We start from the raw sequence: 19,903 nt of genomic DNA, 5'->3' as shown, positions 1-19,903 counted from the left end.
TATAATAATATATGTATATATATATATAAATAAATAAATAAAGTGAAGAATTTGAACATTCATACTTTTTGCTTGGTTTATTCAATAAACCAACTGGAAAGTTTTAATTTTCAATTTCTTTGTTTTTCTTACTATTAGTATTATTATTTTGCACTCTAAACAATCAGGAAATAAACCGTGATATTGGATAGTGTTTTTTTAGGAATATGCCTTAAAACAAACCATTGGAAAAAATCAGCCATGGCATTTTACATAGAGTAACATGTTATCTGCCTGGGTATTCATATCCTTCCTCTTACTATATATATATATATATATATAATATATATATATATATATATATATATATATATATATATGTGGTTGGCGTTAGGAAGGGCATCCAGCTGTAGAAACTCTGCCAAATTAGATTGGAGCCTGGTGTTGCCATCCGGTTTCACCAGTCCTCAGTCAAATCGTCCAACCCATGCTAGCATGGAAAGCGGACGTTAAACGATGATGATGATGATGATGATATATATATATATATATATATATATATATATATATATATATATATATATAAATATACATACTTACACACACATTGGTAAGTTGTCATTCAAAGATTTGGTTGTTGGGTTGTTGTTTCTTGTATGCTGAGGCGACCACATAGCTTCTCAGTACTTCATTGGTTTGATACTGAGAGGATGAATAAATAAAGATGGAGCTGTAAGTTCTGGGCTCTGTATGTGTGTGTATATTAATGATTAAAAAAATAAACTGAATATTGTCAATGCAGTCATGGCTACATGGTACGATGTTTGCTTCCCAACCACATGGTTTTTTACTTCAGTCAAACTGTGTGACACTTTGGGCAAGCATCTTCTACTGTAGCCCTGGGCTGACAAAAGTCACATGAGTGGATATGGTGTATGTGCTTATAACTTATAAGGATTCAGCAGAACCTAGGCAGTAAGGTAAATAAGAATGAAGCTATCTTGTGTTTGTAGGATACTGTAAATATGTAAGTATAAAATCCAATTTAAACTGTAGATCTGAATCCGGAGTTGGTTCCTGGTGTGGGTGTGTGCACACACACACACACACACACACACACACACACACACACACACACACACACGCGCGCACACGTACATATAAATGCTGTGTAGGTGTGTGTGTTTTGTCTGAATAATAATTTGGTGTGAATTGTAAACATTCAACATACAAATGAGATGATGACGGTAATGATGACAGTGGTGGTAGTGGTGATGACTGTTCATTCTATTTGAGATACACTTATATAAAGCTACATACTTATATATATATATCTATATATGTATATAAAGTATACATATATATTTACATACATATGTACACACACACACACACACACACACACACGTACATATAAATGCTGTGTATGTGTGTGTGTTTTGTCTGAATAATAATTTGGTGTGAATTGTAAACATTCAAAATACAAATGAGATGATGACGGTAATGATGACAGTGGTGGTAGTGGTGATGACTGTTCATTCTATTTGAGATACACTTATATAAAGCTACATACTTATATATATATATCTATATATATATATAAAGTATACATACATATGTACATACATATATACATACACACACACACCCAAACACACACACACATATATATATATCCTTTTAGCATTTAAATTGGCCATATCTAGTTCAAATATTCTGTGTTAGATTAAGACTGGCTAGATCTGGCCTCTTACACCTGCCCTACAATGTCATTCTAAAAATAAACAATCACACCATTGAAATGTCAAAGCTACAAGATAATGAATGATTCATTCAAATCAATATCAATGAAAAAGTATTTATTACATTTGACAAAGTAATCTGAATGCTAAATGGTTATGCATAAACACACATATACCTGTCCCTTTAGCGTTTGACCTGACCATACCTGGCTCAAATATACATGTATAATGTCGAAACTGGCCAGAGCTGGTCTTTTACACTGCCCTTATAATGTCATTCTAAAAGATAAACAGTCATATTCTTGAAATCTTGAAGTGATGAGATAATGCATGATTAAATTCAAGACTATGTGAATAAACATTGACAGAATAAGTTGAATGATAAAGGGTTAAGATATCTGGAAACTGGTTCATTCAATTAAGCTAAAACAAGATGTGTTGAAAGACTGTCTTTTGAATATACGAAATACTATTATTGTGCATGCTTTCATCCTGCCTGCTTATTCCTTTGACAATTTCATCTATTTTATTCTGTTTGCCAACAAAGATGATAGGGACATGATAGTGTATTTAAAAATAGCTTCCACAATAATTTTTAGAAGCACCACATTTCACAGTACTATTTTTGTCTGTGTCTACATATGCTGTCATAAGGAAACAGATACAACACACTATTATACTCTCATACACATTCACTCTCATACACATACACTCTCATACACATACACTTACTGTTGACAAGCGGTCAACAAATATACAGACAATATCACATTAACCAGAATTTCCATTGCACATCATCTAACCATATATATTGCGTCATATGCAAAACTTTGCGGCACCCATTACATTGGAGAAATAGCCTGATGTACTGCCCATTGCTTTTGAGAGTGTATTTGAAATATACAACATATGCTAAGACAACCTGTCACCACCACCCACTTCAGCTCTACATGCCAACTGATCACTTATCAGTGTGCAGCATTACTGCACACCATGGATCCACATTCTCAAGAAAACAGAGGGGAACAACATTTTATATTCAAACTTGGCACGGTGTCACTGGCAGGTTTAAATAAACATTTTTGTTTACTTCCTTCTACTCCTACACATCCTCCTACTTCGTTAAATCGTTTCTTATTCTTTGACTCTCCTCCATTACTCTTGCTTTGTCTGCTTCTCCTCTTCATTCCATTTCTCTTTCCTTTCTCCTTTCTACACTGGTTCTCCTACCATTTCTTGTATCTGTATGAAGCTCATATGGCCCTGCGTTCCTCATCAGCTGCAGCCAGTTTTTTTTTTTAAACTTAGAGGAAGTAAAACTCTGCTGCTTCCCATTTATTTCTCTTCTTCCAACTTCTTCCTGAAGAAAGACACTCCGAAACACTGGATTTTCCCCTCCTCATGGCAAGTTCACTGTCAATTTTTTTATCACTTTATTTGGAGTCTGATAAAATATGTCAACAGCTGTAAGAACCTGATAAACTCATATATACAATCAGGAAAACAAACACATGCACACCTATACACACCACAGGCACACTTGCAACACACACACACACACATACACACACCACAGGGCACACTCATATACACACATACATGTACACACATACACACATGCATATAGATATATAAGTTCAGGTTTGGCTGTGTGATAAGAAGTTTGCTTTCCAACCACATGGTAGTGGGCTCAATCTCCCTGTGTGGCACCTTGGACAAATGTCCTCTACTATAGCCCCTGGATGACCAAAAGTCTTAAATGTATGTCTGTATATATCATCATCATATAAATATATATATATATATCTGCTAAGTTTATGGGAAGCATCTTGAATATGCAGTATATACATATATATATGTATATGTGTATGTATATTTCATCGTTTAATGTCCATTTTCCATGCTGGCATAGGTTGGGCAATTCAACTGGAGCTGGTAAAGCCAGGGGCTACACTAGACTCCATTGTCTGTTCTGGCATAGCTTCTTCAGCTGGATGTCCTTCTTAATGCCAAGTACTTTACAGTGTGTACTGGATGCTTTTTATGTGGCACCAATACCAGTGCTTTTAACATGATACCAACATGGGTGCTTTTCATGTGGCACCAGCATTGGTATCAATTCTGTTGTGGTGGACAGGTCTTCTTGAGTACAGTTTGACACTAGATATCTTGGTCCTTTGTTGTCTTTGTAAGGCTCAGTGTCTTGAGATCAGCCTTCAATACTTCATCCCATGTCCTCCTGGGTCTCCCACTTCCATATCCAACTGTCTGCAGTTATATGCATCACATGACCAAACCGGCACAATCTTCTCTCATGCACAATGCATCTAATTCCTCTTATGTCCAGCTTTTCTCTCAACACACTAGCACTCTTTCTCGCACATGTACACTAACGCTGCACATTCAGCAGAACATACAAGCTTCCTTCCTCTCTAGCCTTCCCATGTCTTCTGCATTTGGGCCCACATCTCACTACCATGTAGCGTTGTTGTTTGTATGCATGCATCATACAATCTTCCTTTCACCCAGGAAGCGAGCAACCTTAGGTTGCCCACAGAAATAAAAGCTCTCAGTATTTTTTCCATCCTACTCTTATTTTAGTGATTACACTATCCATGCATCCTCCTCCACAACTAACTATGTCCTCCAGGTAGTAGAAATTATCCACTACCTCTAAAGAGCCTCTGGGTATCGGTAGTTTTTATGACTCCTGCACATCTTCCACATATGAACACTTGCTTCTCTGACAACCTTCTTATTATTCTATTGCACCTTTTGTGTGTCCATAGTTTGCACCGGGTACACAATATGGAATTCCTGTCTGTCCCTTCTCTTGCTTACTAGAATCTTAGCCTTTGCTAAGTTAACCTGAAGGTTTTTTGATTTCAGGTTTTGCATTTATGGCCATATCACGTTGAAAGCACCGGTTCTCGTCCGATCACCGAAGTTAAGCAACATCGAGCCTAGTTAGTACTTGGATGGGTGACCGCTTGGGAACCCTAGGTGCTGTAAGCATTTTAACACGGTGGTGCATCAGCATGGCCGCAGCTCTGAGCTGAAACTTTGAAATGAAATGAAATGAAAAAATATATATATATATATATATATATATATATATATTATATATATATATATTATTTAAAAGAGTTCCAACTCTGTCTGTTTTTTATGTTTTATTCATATTCTCATAAAATTAATGTGGGATATGAAATATATAATATAAATAGTAAAATGAAATGAAGTATTGAATGTCTTATTGAATATATGAAATATTGAGTATTAAATATAGAGTATTAAATATATAAGGACTAGTATACTTTCCTGCCTCATGGCAGTCATCAAGGTCCTGTCTGACAGATCTGTATATATGTTTGAATACATATGTATATATGTATATATAAATGTATTGTGTGTGTGTGTGTGTGTGTGTGTGTGTGTGTGTGTATGTATATGACTGTGTTTGTGTGTGTCTTTTTATTTTTGTTCTTTATCACCCCTTGACAATCAATCAGCCTTGGTTTGTTTTCATGCTCCTTTAACTTAGCAGTTCAACAAAACAAGACCGATAGAGAAAATTCCAAGTTTAAAATACGTACTGGGACAGATTTATTCTAATGAACCTTTCAATGCACTGCCCCAGCATGGCCACAGTTGAATGACTGAAACAGATAAAAGATTAAAAACACACATGCACATTATGCTATTCTTATTGTGACTAAACCTGTAGCATGAGCATGATTCTAAAGAATCATTGACGTTAAATCTAATTCTTATAGATTTGTTAATAGCTGATACCAATCAGCTTGTTAATAATCAATACATTCTTAATTATATATGCTGTAAATACATTTTCTGCTAATGAAAAACAAACTAAAAGTGAGAAAGAAGCAAAAATTGTTGATAGCCTTTATCCTTCATTTTCTCGTTTTAGTCAGTGGCCTGTGGCCATGCTAGAGCATCGCCTTGAAGGATTTTTGTCAAACAAATTGATTTCAGTACTTATTTTTAAAGCTTGGTACTTATTCTATCAGTGTCTCATGCTGAGCCGCTAAGTTATAAGGACATAAACAAACCAGGATTGTTTTTAGGTCTGCAGTGACCACAGTTGGGAACAGTTAACCAGGCAACTGAAAACGAATGTTCGCCATTGAAGTAGTATCATATCCTTTTTCTTTCTGAAGGATCTATGCAGTAGTGTCCAGTTTGGTGGTTGGTATAGCTTTCAATCTGAAACCTGAGAGCTAGACCTTTGTGAATCTTCCATATACAGATGACTGCATAGCTTTCACATCTTCTGTCTAGGGAGTAGAGGCACAGTTCTATTTAGCCTCTCCCAGTTGCTCATCTGTTGAACTGAGGCTCTCTTCTTTGTGTAGTGGTGTTACATTGCCTTGAGTCCTGCTGTTAGCGTGACACCTGTGGCTTCAAAATAACAACAGTTGAGAGCATAGTTTAGGCTACTGAGAGCAAATCTTCTCCATAAGAGTAGCATGATATCTTTTTTCCTTCTCTTGGTACTTTGCTATGGTGTCCAGTTCGGTGGTTGGTATAGCTTTCAGTTCCAAAGTTGGGAGGTGGACAAACGTTCTCCATTGGAGTAGCATCGTATCCAATTCCCTTGTTCAGAATGCTCTCAGAATCCAACCAGCCACTCACCTGCACAGCGTTACAATCTTGATAATATGCACATGGAATGATGCACCATTGCTCCTGTAGTTTCCCAGGTCACGCACCGATGTTTACAATTTTTTTTATTAATTTGTTGTTTCTAATGTTTTGGTCTTTTTTAATAAAAATCTCTTTTGTATTTTATATATTTATTTTTGACAAAAACACTCTCATCAGATATATCTCATTAACTGATTAAATTCAGATCGATATAAACAAACCAATTCTCATCTGCTGACTTAAACACAAGTCTTTATTATAAAATTACCAAATTAAATTCATATTTAAAAAAACAAAAAATTTAAGGAGCCTTTGTTGTTTTTATTTTGTTTGTTTTCTTGACAAATCTACCTTAGAACAGTTTGAAATCATCATCATCATCATCATCATCATCATCATCATTATTATTAATGAGTGAGAGAATGGCACATACCATCAAAATGACACTGGGGTACAAATACACGAAACCCAATTTACCAGGCACATGCATCAAAACTATATTTGCATGACATACTGACCTCATATCAAGATAAACAGCGCATGACCTTGCAGGTGGGGGTCAGCTGGAATTTTCTTCAGGTCAAGTAGCCCATCCCACTCAACAGGTCCCCAAATAAAAGCTGTTCAAAGATGATGAATGAAACACCTGTATTTCTAGAAGCAGATGATTCAAACTTCAAAGAATTCCTCTCAACACATGGCTATGATGCTCCCCCACTACTTCTGCTCGTGATCAGAGATGCACATATCGTCAGCCACCAAGGGACATGATCAATTGGTTAAGGTCAAATAACTGAGAAGCAAATCTGTGGTATTAAGCAGAATATTTGCTGTAGCCTATCTTTTGCACCAACACAAAACATGTACATAAGACCACTTCCAATCAGTTATGATCAGAAGCCATGTGAGCCACTACCTGGTACTACACTACGGCATTATTATTATTATCATTATTATCATCATCATCTAAGGTGATGAGCTAGCAGAATTGTTAGCACTATGACCGAAATGCTTAGTGGCATTTCATGTCTTCATGTTCTGAATTCAAATTCTGCTGAGGTCAACTTTGCCTTTCATCTTTTTAGGGGTCAATAAATTAAGTACCAGTTGAGCACTGGGGTCAATGTAATCGACTTACCTTTCCCATGGAATTGCTGGCCTTGTGCCAAAATTTGAAGCCATTATTAGTATTAGTAGTAATATGGCAGTGAGCTGGCAGAATTGTCAGCATGCTGGGCAAAATGCTTAGCGGCATTTTGTCTATTTTCACATTCTAAGTTGAGATTCTACTGAGGATGATGACTTTGTCTTCCATTCTTTCAGGGTTGATAAAATAAGTATCAGTTGACCACTGGGGTTGATGTAATTGACTATGGCCCTTGCCTGAAATGTGCCAAAATTTGAAATCATTATTACTAGTAGTAAGGCAGTGAGGTAGCAGAACCATTAGCGGCGAGCTGGCAGAAACGTTAGCATGTAGGGCGAAATGCTTAGCAGTATTTCGTCTGCCGTTACGTTCTGAGTTCAAATTCCGCCGAGGTCCACTTTGCCTTTCATCCTTTCGGGGTCGATAAATTAAGTACCAGTTACTCACTGGGGTCGATGTAATCGACTTAATCCCTTTGTCTGCCCTTGTTTGTCCCCTCTATATTTAGCCCCTTGTGGGCAATAAAGAAATAAGAACCATTAGCATAATCCGTCTTTTTATAGGCACATGGCCTGAAAAATTCAGGAGAGGAAGTGGGGCTAATTGATTACATTGATCTCAGCTCTTGTCTGTCTTTCATCCTTTCTGAGTCAATAAAATAAGAACCAAAATCAACCTTGGTGGGATTTGAACTCAGAAAGCAAAGACAGGTAAGTCTAGCATGCTAACAATTCTGCTAGCTTGCTGCCTTATTATTATAATAATGGTTTCCAATTTTGGCACAAGGCCAACAATTTTAAGGCAAGTGGTACGTCGATTACATTGACCCCAGTTTATAACTGCTAACATTTCTGCTAGCTCATCTCAATAATTTTATTTTAATTTTTTATTTTTATAGTTTCAGCTTAGAGCTGCGGCCATGCTGATGCACCACCGTGTATAATAATAATAATAATAATTCACTGAAGAAAACATTACGTTTTTTATCAATTATTTATTATTTTCAAATTTTCTTAAATTACAGAACATCTGAATAGTGATTGTGATATTAGAGAATACTTGATACAATAATTGCAAACTTGAGAGAGAGAGAGAGAGAGAGATAGAGTGAGAGTGAGAGAAAGTGGGGGAGAGAGCGAACACCCTTGCAGCTATTTAATAAGGGGATCTGAAGAAAGAAATGTTGTTTGATTGAGAGAACAATTTCCCAGAGCAGCACTACAGAAAAAAAAGGAAGGGCCACAAAAGGAAGGGAACTTTGTGTATTTAGAATATGATCTTGTTTATTATATATTGACTTGCTTATTTTATACAAGCTGGCCAAAATAAACTAGTAAACTAAATAACACCAAGAAAATTCAAACTAAATATCTGTTATATTTCTTTCAGATAAAAAAAATAAAACAGAACAAAACAAAAAGCAATATAAATAAGTAAAGGGGTGGCTGTGTGGTAAGAAATTGGCTTCCTAACCACATGGTTTCATGTTCAGTCCCACTGTGTGGTACCTTAGGCAAGTGTCTTCTACTATATCCCTGGGCTGACTAAAGCCTTGTGAGTAGATCTGGTTGAGAGAAACTGAAAGAAGCCTGTTGTTTGTGTTTGTTTCCCACCACCACTTGACATCCGGTGTTGGTGTGTTTACATCCATGAAACTTAGTAGTTAGGCAAAAGCTACCACTAGACTTTAAAAAAAGGGAACATATTGGGGTTGATTTGTGTAACTAAACCTTTCAAAGCACAGTGCCTCAGTATGGCTGCTGTCCAATGACTGAAACTTGTAAAAGATAAAAGATGGAGTAAATAAATATGTGTATGTTGATGATGGATCCTCTGTTAATATCAAGCACTCGTATTCTGTTTTATAGTCATTTGACTTAATTATTCGTTAAATCAATGAGTAATTAACTGAGTAATTCCACATGTGCTTCCTCAGGTGTGTGCATGCTTTAGTCAACTGACTATTCCTCATTGATTTATCCATAAGTTTCTGATGGAATCAGTATAAAGCAATTCATGTGACTGAATGCTTATCTCAATGACATCAATAGAAAGCCCCTCACTCCTCTACACATACACATGGTGGAAATCAATTCTTGACTTGAGTAAAACCATTTCCTTCTAAGAAACACTTCACTCTAAGAAACATCTAACATTTGGTCTCCCCATCGATGATGATGTCTCATGTGGTTCTCAAGGCCTGCAAAGAGACTACTGGTCATTCCACACCAACAACAAATTAGCCTTCCAGCAACTGGCTGACTATCTTAGTGTTGTTGAGACCTACAATGCTGAGTGAGTCCACTGGAGGACCCCCCCCCCCACACACACACACACTCTGCTGCTCAAGGTGTATGAGAGATCATGCCAAATGTCATATGGGTTGATGGAGATTCCTCCTTGACCGTGCATATGGTTGAGTAGGCTACTTTTGAGAAGCAGTTATGTCCACACTGGTCACATGAAAGAGCCTCTTCTGTGCCCCTCTCAGGAAGAGGATTCATATCCTGCATATATCTACGAGCAACTTTCAACTCAGTGTGTGCAACCATATTCTTTTTGAATTCTTTTACATCAGTAGCAACCAAATTCCTATTTGATAAGGAGCTCTAGAGGAATTTACATCAGATCTTGCATATATATATTCACAATGAATATACACAATTTACAAAAGAGCTAATAGTTTTATGCTTTAGAGGTACAATAAATTGGCAGATTTATATAACATGACATGTATCACCAAGTAATCTTTCAGGCTAAGTCCTATCATTAAATGTATTTATAACCAAGATACTGGTCTTTGAGAAACAAGAAGAAGCAGAAACACGAAGAAGGTTGATACAAAAAGTGGAACAAGAAAGAAAGAAAGAAAACCAAAATATTTGTCTGACGAAATCATAAAATCTAGCTGGTATAGAATAATATAGCAGGAATGAGGTTGAAGTCTGTGACATAGCTACTCAATCCAGAGCAAGCTGTATCCTCCTGTTCAACAAAAGAAGCTTGTCCATGTGCTTGCATTTGCTAAATATTTCAAATCTAGAATTAAGAAGTGTGTTGGAATTCATGGACCTAAAAAGAATGTGTGATCTTTAGCTATGCATGTCTTGCAACTCTTTGATCCATTTATGTATGACATAAATTTCTCCATAATTCTCCACATGATTGTGTGTGGTCTTCAGATCCCATATATTACTGGCCAACTTAGTGGCTTTATTTTTATTAAATGTGTCAGAAAAATAACAGTTTTAAAATTGCTGTCTGGATTGTCTCATTTCATTTGCTTACTATACCATTTTGTTTCTCATGTTTGCTCTGGCAATATTAAGTTTTCATAAAGACCTATCCTCCTCAATGAAACTAAGTTCTGGAAGTGCTATGTATATTGTATATTGTGCTCACCCCCACCCCTGAGCCAAATATCCTCCCATCATGCACTATACCAGTCTTCCCCCACTCCCCAGCTTTTGCAGACTACTCAAGTATGTTATTTTTCTCTTGTCCTCTTCTAGTCAACTGTTTCTTCATTACTATCCTGTCACTTGTTTCCCCATCCTGCCTTCTTCTGCATGTATCCCTCTATCTTCCCCAAGTCATAACCCACTCTTCAGCCCTACCCTAATTTTTCAGTCTGTCTCCCCATTTCTTCATCTGTTCCCTGAACAATTTTGCAAACCAGCCACCCACTTCTATTCACCTTATGTATCATGGGGCCGTCTGGTCATATCACCTCCATTATCTATCTCTTGTAGCTTCTGCTGATTATTCTCTTTTATCTCTCCTCTTCTTCTACTCAATGTGAGCAACTCCAAGAACTTGTTCAGGCCTCAACTTATCTCTTACTTTAACCCTTCATCCTTTAGCATGAAGCTAACCATCTCCACTCTCAGTTGAGGGGTTTTGTCCTGCAAGTCTTTGGTGATGTCACAGCTGATAGTGCTATGTAAAAAGCACCCAGTACTTTCGGTAAATTGGTTGGCATTAATAAGAACATCCTGCTGTATAAACCATGCATGTCAAAGCAGACAGTAGGGCTTGATGCAGTCAGTTCTCTTACTCATCAGCTGCTGTCAAACCATCTAACCCATGCCAGCATGGAAGATGGACCTTAAATGATGATGATGATGATGATAATCCAATTATCTAATATAATTGTATCTGGAGTAGCCATGTATCTGCTCTACTACAAGACGCCTATTTCTATTTCTTTATTATACTTTGACCTCTCAACTAGCACAAAGCCACCTCCCTCATTACTGCTCACCCTCCCAGCTGAGGGGTCTTTGTCTTGCAAGTCCCTTGGTGACCTCATTGCAGCTGGTACCATGTAAAATGCATCCAGTACACTCTGTAAAGTGGTTGGCATTAGGAAAGGCTTCCAGCTTGATGCAGTCTTCTGACTTGCTGGCTCCTATCAAACCATCTACCCGTGCCATCATGGAAAAACAGATATAAATAAAATAATGATGATGAAGATGAAACTATTCTGTAAAACTTCTCTAGTCCTTGTATTGTCTTCTCAATCACTGCCCTTCTGGCAAATAAATGAAATTATTACCATCATCATCATCATCTTGATTATTATTATTATTAGGATACTGGACTGGCAGGGTCATTAGAATATCAGAAAAATTGCTTAACCCTTTTGATAGCAACCTGGCTGAAACCGGCTCTGGCTCTGTATTATAAATGTCTTGTTTTCAAAAGTTCTTAGTCACAATTTATGTTCCTAACACTAGCTTAATGATAACTAAGTTATTTTACTAAATTCTTTGTTATATTTAAAATTAATTGAAAGAAACACAGAGCATCTCAAAAGAAATATGGGAACAAAAGGGTTAATGGTATTGTTTTGAGTTTTTATGTTCTAAGTTCAAATCCCACAGAGGTCAATTTTGCCGTTCATTCTTCAGCTGATGAAGTATCCGTGAAGTATTGGGCTGTTGGCATTGATTTATCTTCTCCCTACAAAAACTGCTGGCTTTGGATCTAAATTGGAAACCATTTCTATATTATTATTATTATTATTATTATTATTTTTATTATTATTATTAAGAAGCTGGTGAGCTAGCAGAATTGTTAGCACACTGGGAAAATTGCTTAGTGGCATTTTGTCCATCTGTATGCTCTGAGTTCAAATTCCACCAAGGTCGACTTTGCTTTCCATTCTTATGGGGTGGATAAAATAAGTACCAGTTGATCATGGGGCCAATGTAATCGACTTAACCACTCCCTCAAAATTGATGACTTGTGTCAAAACTTGAAACCATTATTATTAATTTCAGGATTGTACCTATAATAAGAAGGATTCTTCTTCTTATTATTAAGGCAACAGCCAATCAGAATTGTCACCACATCATGCAAAACTCTAAGCAGCATTTTGTCTGTCTTCGTGTTCTGAGTTCAAATTTTGGTGATGTTGATTTTACCTTTCATTTCTTTCGAGTCAATGAAATAAATACCAATCAAGCACAGGGGTCAGTGTAGTTGTCTAGCCCCTCCCCTCCAAATTTTGAGCTTTGTGTATATAGTAGAAATGGTTATTATTATTATTGCTGAGGCAGTGAGCTAGCAAGGTCATTGGCACAAAGAACAAAATGCTTAGCAGCGTTCCATCCATCTTTATGTTCTGAGTTCAAACTCAGCCATGTTTGACTTTGTTTTTCATCCTTTCAAGCTTGATGAAATAAAGTACCAGTCAAGTACAAGGTTTCATGTCATTGTCTAGCCTCCTTCCCCAGCATTTCAGGCCTTTTGCCTGAAATTTGCAAGGCAGGGGCCAGTAAAAAGGATTACTATTGTTGTTGTGGATGTTTTACCTGTTTTATCTGATTTTATATAAACACCCACACTTGGGGCAAGTAACGGGGACAGGGGGACAGTCCAGCCGGGTATTTTTGTTGTTGAACTTGTAGATGATGATGATAATGATATTAGTACAAAAGTAACAGCTGGAACATATTATTCTGAAGAAAATACAAATAAAAATCCAACCATAATATTGATAATCTTTTCTACTATAGACACATTTTGTTGTTGTTGGTGGTAGTGGTGGTGGGGGGTGACAAGCCGATTGCATTGATCCCATCCACCAGTGCTCAACTGGTTTTATTGACCCTGAAAGGATGAAAGGCAAAGATGACTTTGGTAGAATTTGAACTCAGAACGTAAGCACAGACGGAATACTGCTAAGCATTTTGCTGGCATGTTAATGATTCTTATTTCTTTATTGCCCACAAGAGGCTAAACATAGAGGGGACAAACAAGGATAGACAAAGGGATTCAGTCGATTACATTGATCCCCAGTGCGTAACTGGTACTTAATTTATTGACCCCGAAAGGCGTGCTAATGATTCTGGCAGCTTGCCGCCTTAATAATAATAATAATAATCCTTTCTACTACAGACACAAGGCCTGAAATTTTGGGGGAGGTTGGATAGTCAATTACATCAACCCCAGTGCAAAACTGATACGTTTTTCATCAGCCCCGTAAAGATGAAAGGCAAAGTCGACCTTGGTGGAATTTGAACTCAGAACATAAATATTGAAGAAATGCCACTAAGCATTTTGCCCAGCATGCTAATGATTTGGCTAATTTGCCACCTTAATGATAATAATAATAATAATAATAATGATTTCAAATTTTGGCACAAGGCCAGCAATTTTAGGGGAGAGGTGTATCAATTACACCAATCCCAGTGCTCAACTGGTACTTACTTTATCAACCCCAAAAAGATGAAAGGAAAAGTTGACCCCCCAGAGGAGTTTGAACTTGGAATGTAATAATAATAATAATGCCAAATTAGATTGGAGCCTGGTGTAGCCATCCGGTTGCACCAGTCCTCAGTCAAATCGTCCAACCCATGCTAGCATGGAAAGCGGACGTTAAACGATGATGATGATGATGATGATGATGATAAGTACAAGGCCTGAAATTTTAGGGGAACTAAGAGCAAGTATATTACATTGACTTCAGTATACAACTGATACTTATTTTCTTGTCCTTGAAAGAATGAAAGGCAAGGTGGACCTCAGTGGAATTTGAACTCGGAACGTAATCATTTTGTCTGGCACGGTGACAATTCTTCCAGTTTATTACCTTTTAATTATAATAGTGATAATCCTTTTTACTATAGGCACAAGACCTAAAATTTAACGATAATAATACAAACATAACAGCAAGAACATATTTTTCTGAAGAAAATACAAATAAAATGCAAATTATAATTTCTTTTTAAATAAGTTTCTCTCTCTTTTTTTTTTCATTTACATTTTTTCAGGTTTAAACTTAATTCACTGACATCAGTTGCTTTTCTGATTTGTTAAAGGATGGACCCAGATTCAGTTAAATGTGAACCGAATAGCCCTGTTAGTCATGGGCGATGCTCTGTCCAAGTTCTTGAAGATGGATTCGTAAGAGAAGTATTTTCTGATTATAGTGGTCATGATGATTATGGCTCAGATCGTTCATATCAGGGAGATAGTGGAGACAATATTTCTCCATGCAGTGCAGACATTAAACCTGAGTTTAGCTCAAATGTGATGATCTCAGATCAAGAAAATCCAGATGGATTTAAGAAAGTCTGTTTGGTTTGTGGTGATGTTGCATCAGGATACCATTATGGTGTATCATCTTGTGAAGCTTGCAAAGCATTTTTTAAAAGAACTATTCAAGGTAAATACATTTTCTGAATTTTTTTTTTTTTTTTTTTTTTTTTTTTTTGTGTGTGTGTTTGTCTCTTAGAAAATGATGATAATAACTTTTCTAGTTTAGGCCCAGGACCTGAAATTTTGGAGGAGACAGTTAGTCACACCGATCCCATTTTCAACTGGTATTTATTTGAAAAGATGAGAAGTAAAGTCTACCTCAGTGAGATTTGAACTCAGAACATAAATATGCCTAGATGCATTTTGCCCATGGTATTTCATGTTTGCATTCTTAGTTCAAATTCCACCAAGATTGATTTTGCCTTTCATCCTTTCAGGTTTGATGGATTAAGTACCAGTTGACTGGAGTCGATGTAATCAACCAGCACTCCTGTTCCCAACATTTCAGTCCTTGTGCCTATAGTAGAAAATAATAATTTAGAAAAATGTAGATTTAACTGTAGTTTAATATTTTTTGTTCCCTCATATTTTTATTATTGAAAAGACGAAGTTGTTTTGTAGTGAATTTTGTAAAATTTTATTTCTATTTTAAACTGATGCAAAAATTTGCCTTTTGAGTTTTCTTCTATTTCTTTGTACCCTTTCCATTACCCTCCTGTGTGGTTAATTTCTTCTGGTTGCTGGGTTGATTTCATATCACCACTCTTGCGTGTACTCTTTTCCTTGTTGGCTCATTTAGTGCCTGAAGAGTTCGACATCACTGCCTTCATCTGTACTTGAACTCTGGATGTTGGTTTATGTGGTGGATGTGAAGTTCCTGTTTGAAGATATCCAAATTATGTAGGTTTCTTAAGTCTTTTGGCAGAGCGCTGAAGAGCTGTGAGTATTTGAACACTAAATTAATGCAGTACCTGGCCCTCACACATCCATATTGTGTAGGTTCCTTAATTCTTGTGGCAGAGCATTGACGACCTGTGGGCTTTTGAAATCCTAAGCTGTTGTACTATCTGAACTACAGCTTACATGGAGTGGGCAGAACCTTTGGGATAGGAAATGATATCTGGTATGGGCATTTGTTTCAAATGATTTCACTTTTAAAGAGATAACTAATTATAAATGCAAGTTCAGATTGTCATTTATAAGTCAATAGCACAAAACATGCTTAGAGTGAATTACCAACTAATATGCTAGAGTTATTTTTAAAATATGGATATGTAGATTCAAGACTATTTTAGGTCCAGCCAGAGTTTTAATTTAGGTCTTTGTTATTGTGACCAAGAAGTAAATTTTTGCATCAGTTTGGAATGACTGGTTGTTGTGGTAAGCAACTAATAATATGAAATTTGCAACAGATTTTATTTTTATTTTTCATGTTTCAAAAGTGTTCATTAAAAAACATATTTTCAAATGTTACGTATATACATACACACATACATACTTGCATACACATATGTGAATGTGTGTATATGTATACACTTAAACATACACACACACACACACACATATATATGTATATATATCTAATATATATGTATTTAAACACGCACATACATTTACATATATCTAATATATATGTACCTAAACACATAAATAAATAACAGCAGATGGAAATTGGTTTTTTCTTTATATGGTATTTATACCATATAAATATAGTTTTTTTTATTGATGAACAGAATTATTACAGCATGCAAAAAAAAACCCGTATAAAAACGTTTTCTTCAAGTGAATATACATGAATTCAACATCTTAAAAAATACATCTAATACATATATATATATATATATATATATATATATATATATATTTAAACTCACACAGGCACACGCATCTGAAATGTATATATGTAAATCTACATACATACATAAAAACGTACATTTTTTTAAAAACACATACATGTATATATCTATATATATAAACGTAGATATGTGTATATATATATACTATTAAAAGCACATATATATGGATATAGGCAAGGCAGATAGAATATACTTATATATAGTATGCATAGATATACATATGTGTGTGATTATATATTCACATATATATGTTAATATATATACACACACATATGTTAATATATATACACACACACATATATATATATATATATATATATATATATATATATATATATATATATATATATATATATCTGTCTCACCATATATTTATATGTGTGTGTATAAATATATATGTATTTGTGTGATCGCACATATGTATATCTATGTGTGTGTCAGTCTGTTCCTCTATGTGTGTGTATAGATATAAGTGTGGTGGATTGTGTGTGTGTGTGTGCGTGTGTATGTAAATGAAAGGAAAGGAAGGAACAGTTATGCACTGCATGTTTCAAAAGTCTATGGGATATGTATTAGCAACATTAAACCTGTTACATAATTTTACCATACATCTTGTCATCAGGTATAATTACTTTCTCTTATGAAATTATTTGTCATTGTGAGTCACCCCCAAAAATCAATATATATATATATATATATATATATATATATATATATATATATATACATATATATATATATATATATATATGTGTATGTGTGTGTGTATGTATATGTGAAGGTGTCCTCTCTCACACACACACACACACACTCAGTTGTATTTAATTGCATCACCCTGGTGAGTAAAACTGATGCAGTTAACCAAATTTGCATTTTGCACGTCACTTTTAAACTATGTAGTTTATGTTTCGCCTGTATTGGTTTTATTGTGATTAAATAATTCAAGAAGAAATAAAATGATTTTGGTAGTCATTACATTATGTTTTGTTTTCTTAAAATTTGCATAAATGCCACTCATATGGAATTTCATATCTATATATTTATGTTTATACATGTGTGTGTGTGTATATATATATATGTGTATGTATGTATGTCTAGGTAGTAGACATACAAACATCACAAATTGAACTATTTCTTCATAGATTGAAGAACAGCCTTATTCGATTTTCGAATCTTATTGGACTCTCATCAGAGGTGTCTACATCATTTCACCAGTTCCAGAGAAATAAGCAACCAATTTGTTCATATACTCAACAAATCCAGCAGCTTCAAAAGACTAGAACAACTAATTTGTACATCAGAAGTGTTTAACCCTTTAGCATTTAAACCAGCCAAATCTGACCAAAATATTCTACCTCTTCAAACTGGCCATATCCAGCATCTCTTATCTACCCTACCATGTCATTCTAAAAATAAGTACTCACATCAGTGAAATCTCAAAGCCACAAGATAATGCTTGATTAGTTAAAAATAGCGTGGATAAATAAGCATTAAATTTGACAGAACAATATGAATGCTAAAGGGTTAGCACATTTAATATTGGTGGCCTGTCAACAGGGAATATATGTCTACACATTATCATGGTATGACATAATATATATAAGCAAAGTGGTGTGTTTTTATAAAACCTTATGGAAATGCATATGAGGGAAAAATAGAATAAAATATGACATTTCCAAAGAATGATATGGATGTGGAAATGTCTAAATTTCCATTTTATATATTCCTGTATTTCAGGATGAAAAAACTCCTTCAGGTAGCACGAAAATAGTTTTTTTGAGTCAGTTCATAATCAGCTCAGTCTGTCTTCTGGTAGGAAATAATTGTTTAGAAGTCAATTTGACAGCTAAGTTTGGCATGTTTCTCTGTCAAGTTGAACAATCCTTTCATGGTTACAAACTGGGCCTGGTTGAGATGTAGTGATATAAGTGTTTGAAAATTTATTTAAAGCATTGTGATGTGTGAGCAAAATGGTGAATTTTAAAACAGCCTTATGGAAATGTGAGGAGTAAAACTGAATAAAACACAGCATTTCCAAGAAATAACAGGCAAAGATGAAGAAATGTCTAAATTTCCATTTGTGTATTCCAATATTTTTGGATAAAAAGTCCTTCAAATAGTGTTAGAGGAATTCTCCAAATCTGCTCAATCTGTCTTCCAATAGAAAATTGTTTCCTGTATCATTTTATAGCTTAGCAGTTTTCTGTTAAGGAAGGAGCATACCATGTGTTGGCCAAGTTGCCAGTAAAATACTGCCTAGTAGGATATCAAGGTTTAAGACTCACTATTTTGCTCACACACTACAATGCTTCAAACGAATTTCCATATCCTTTTATAATATATATGATGAAGGAAAATAGGGATTAAATTTCTTTAAGCACTCTGTAGAAATCAAGCATCAAATAAATTTGGTATATTAATCATGGAGTATATTTGAAAAACCATAAAGTATGAAGATGTTTTATCAACTATTTATTTAGCTTACATGTGTTTCAAATAACCTGGCATAACCCAAGCACTGCATGTTGCAATATGCATATTTAATTGGTCCTTCACTTGATTGACTAAATTGCTATAGAAGTTGATCAAATGAAGGATTGATTCAATATGTATTGTGCAGTGCTTATGTTGTGCAAAACTATTCAATACATGTAAGCTGAATAAATTGTTGTTAATGCATCTTCATTCTTTGTTTTTTTCTCTTCTAATGCACCCTGTGATTAATACACTGAATTTAATTAGTGTTTAACCTCTGATTTACAAATTGTACCTGTTGCAGGAAATGAATAACATTGTGTATGGCTGGAATACTGTGGTAATAACTGGACAGTTAGCTACTTTCAATTTCTACAGTGCTTAAAGAGATATTCACCTGGTTTTATTTAATCCCTATTTTCCTTCATGCATGCTCTCTCTCTCTCTCTCTTACAGACACACACACACACACACACACACACACACAC

General features: G+C 35.3%; 1 protein-coding gene and 1 non-coding gene across 5 annotated transcripts in view; both read left to right on the top strand.

The window, feature by feature from the left end:
- The window catches only part of LOC106883388 (steroid hormone receptor ERR1), a 234,315-nt gene that overhangs the window by 52,348 nt on the left and 162,064 nt on the right, over positions 1-19,903 (top strand). For 3 of the 4 annotated variants that reach the window (XM_052973522.2, XM_052973523.2, XM_052973524.2), the window contains exon 2: positions 14,817-15,211. In XM_052973522.2, the coding sequence (XP_052829482.1) occupies positions 14,866-15,211 (346 nt within the window). In that variant the 5' untranslated portion in view covers positions 14,817-14,865. The remainder of the gene's footprint in view (positions 1-14,816; positions 15,212-19,903) is intronic. The other variant, XM_052973526.2, reaches the window with a different exon arrangement.
- Positions 4,618-4,736, top strand: LOC128249641 (5S ribosomal RNA). The gene has a single exon (XR_008265764.1). It is a non-coding gene; the product is annotated as a 5S ribosomal RNA (ribosomal RNA).

This window comes from Octopus bimaculoides, chromosome Z (assembly GCF_046866305.1).
Source record: "Octopus bimaculoides isolate indiv1 chromosome Z, ASM4686630v1, whole genome shotgun sequence".
Classification (NCBI taxonomy): domain Eukaryota; kingdom Metazoa; phylum Mollusca; class Cephalopoda; order Octopoda; family Octopodidae; genus Octopus; species Octopus bimaculoides.
Note: the sequence above shows the minus strand (reverse complement) of the source record. Positions and strands in the feature narration are given on the sequence as shown.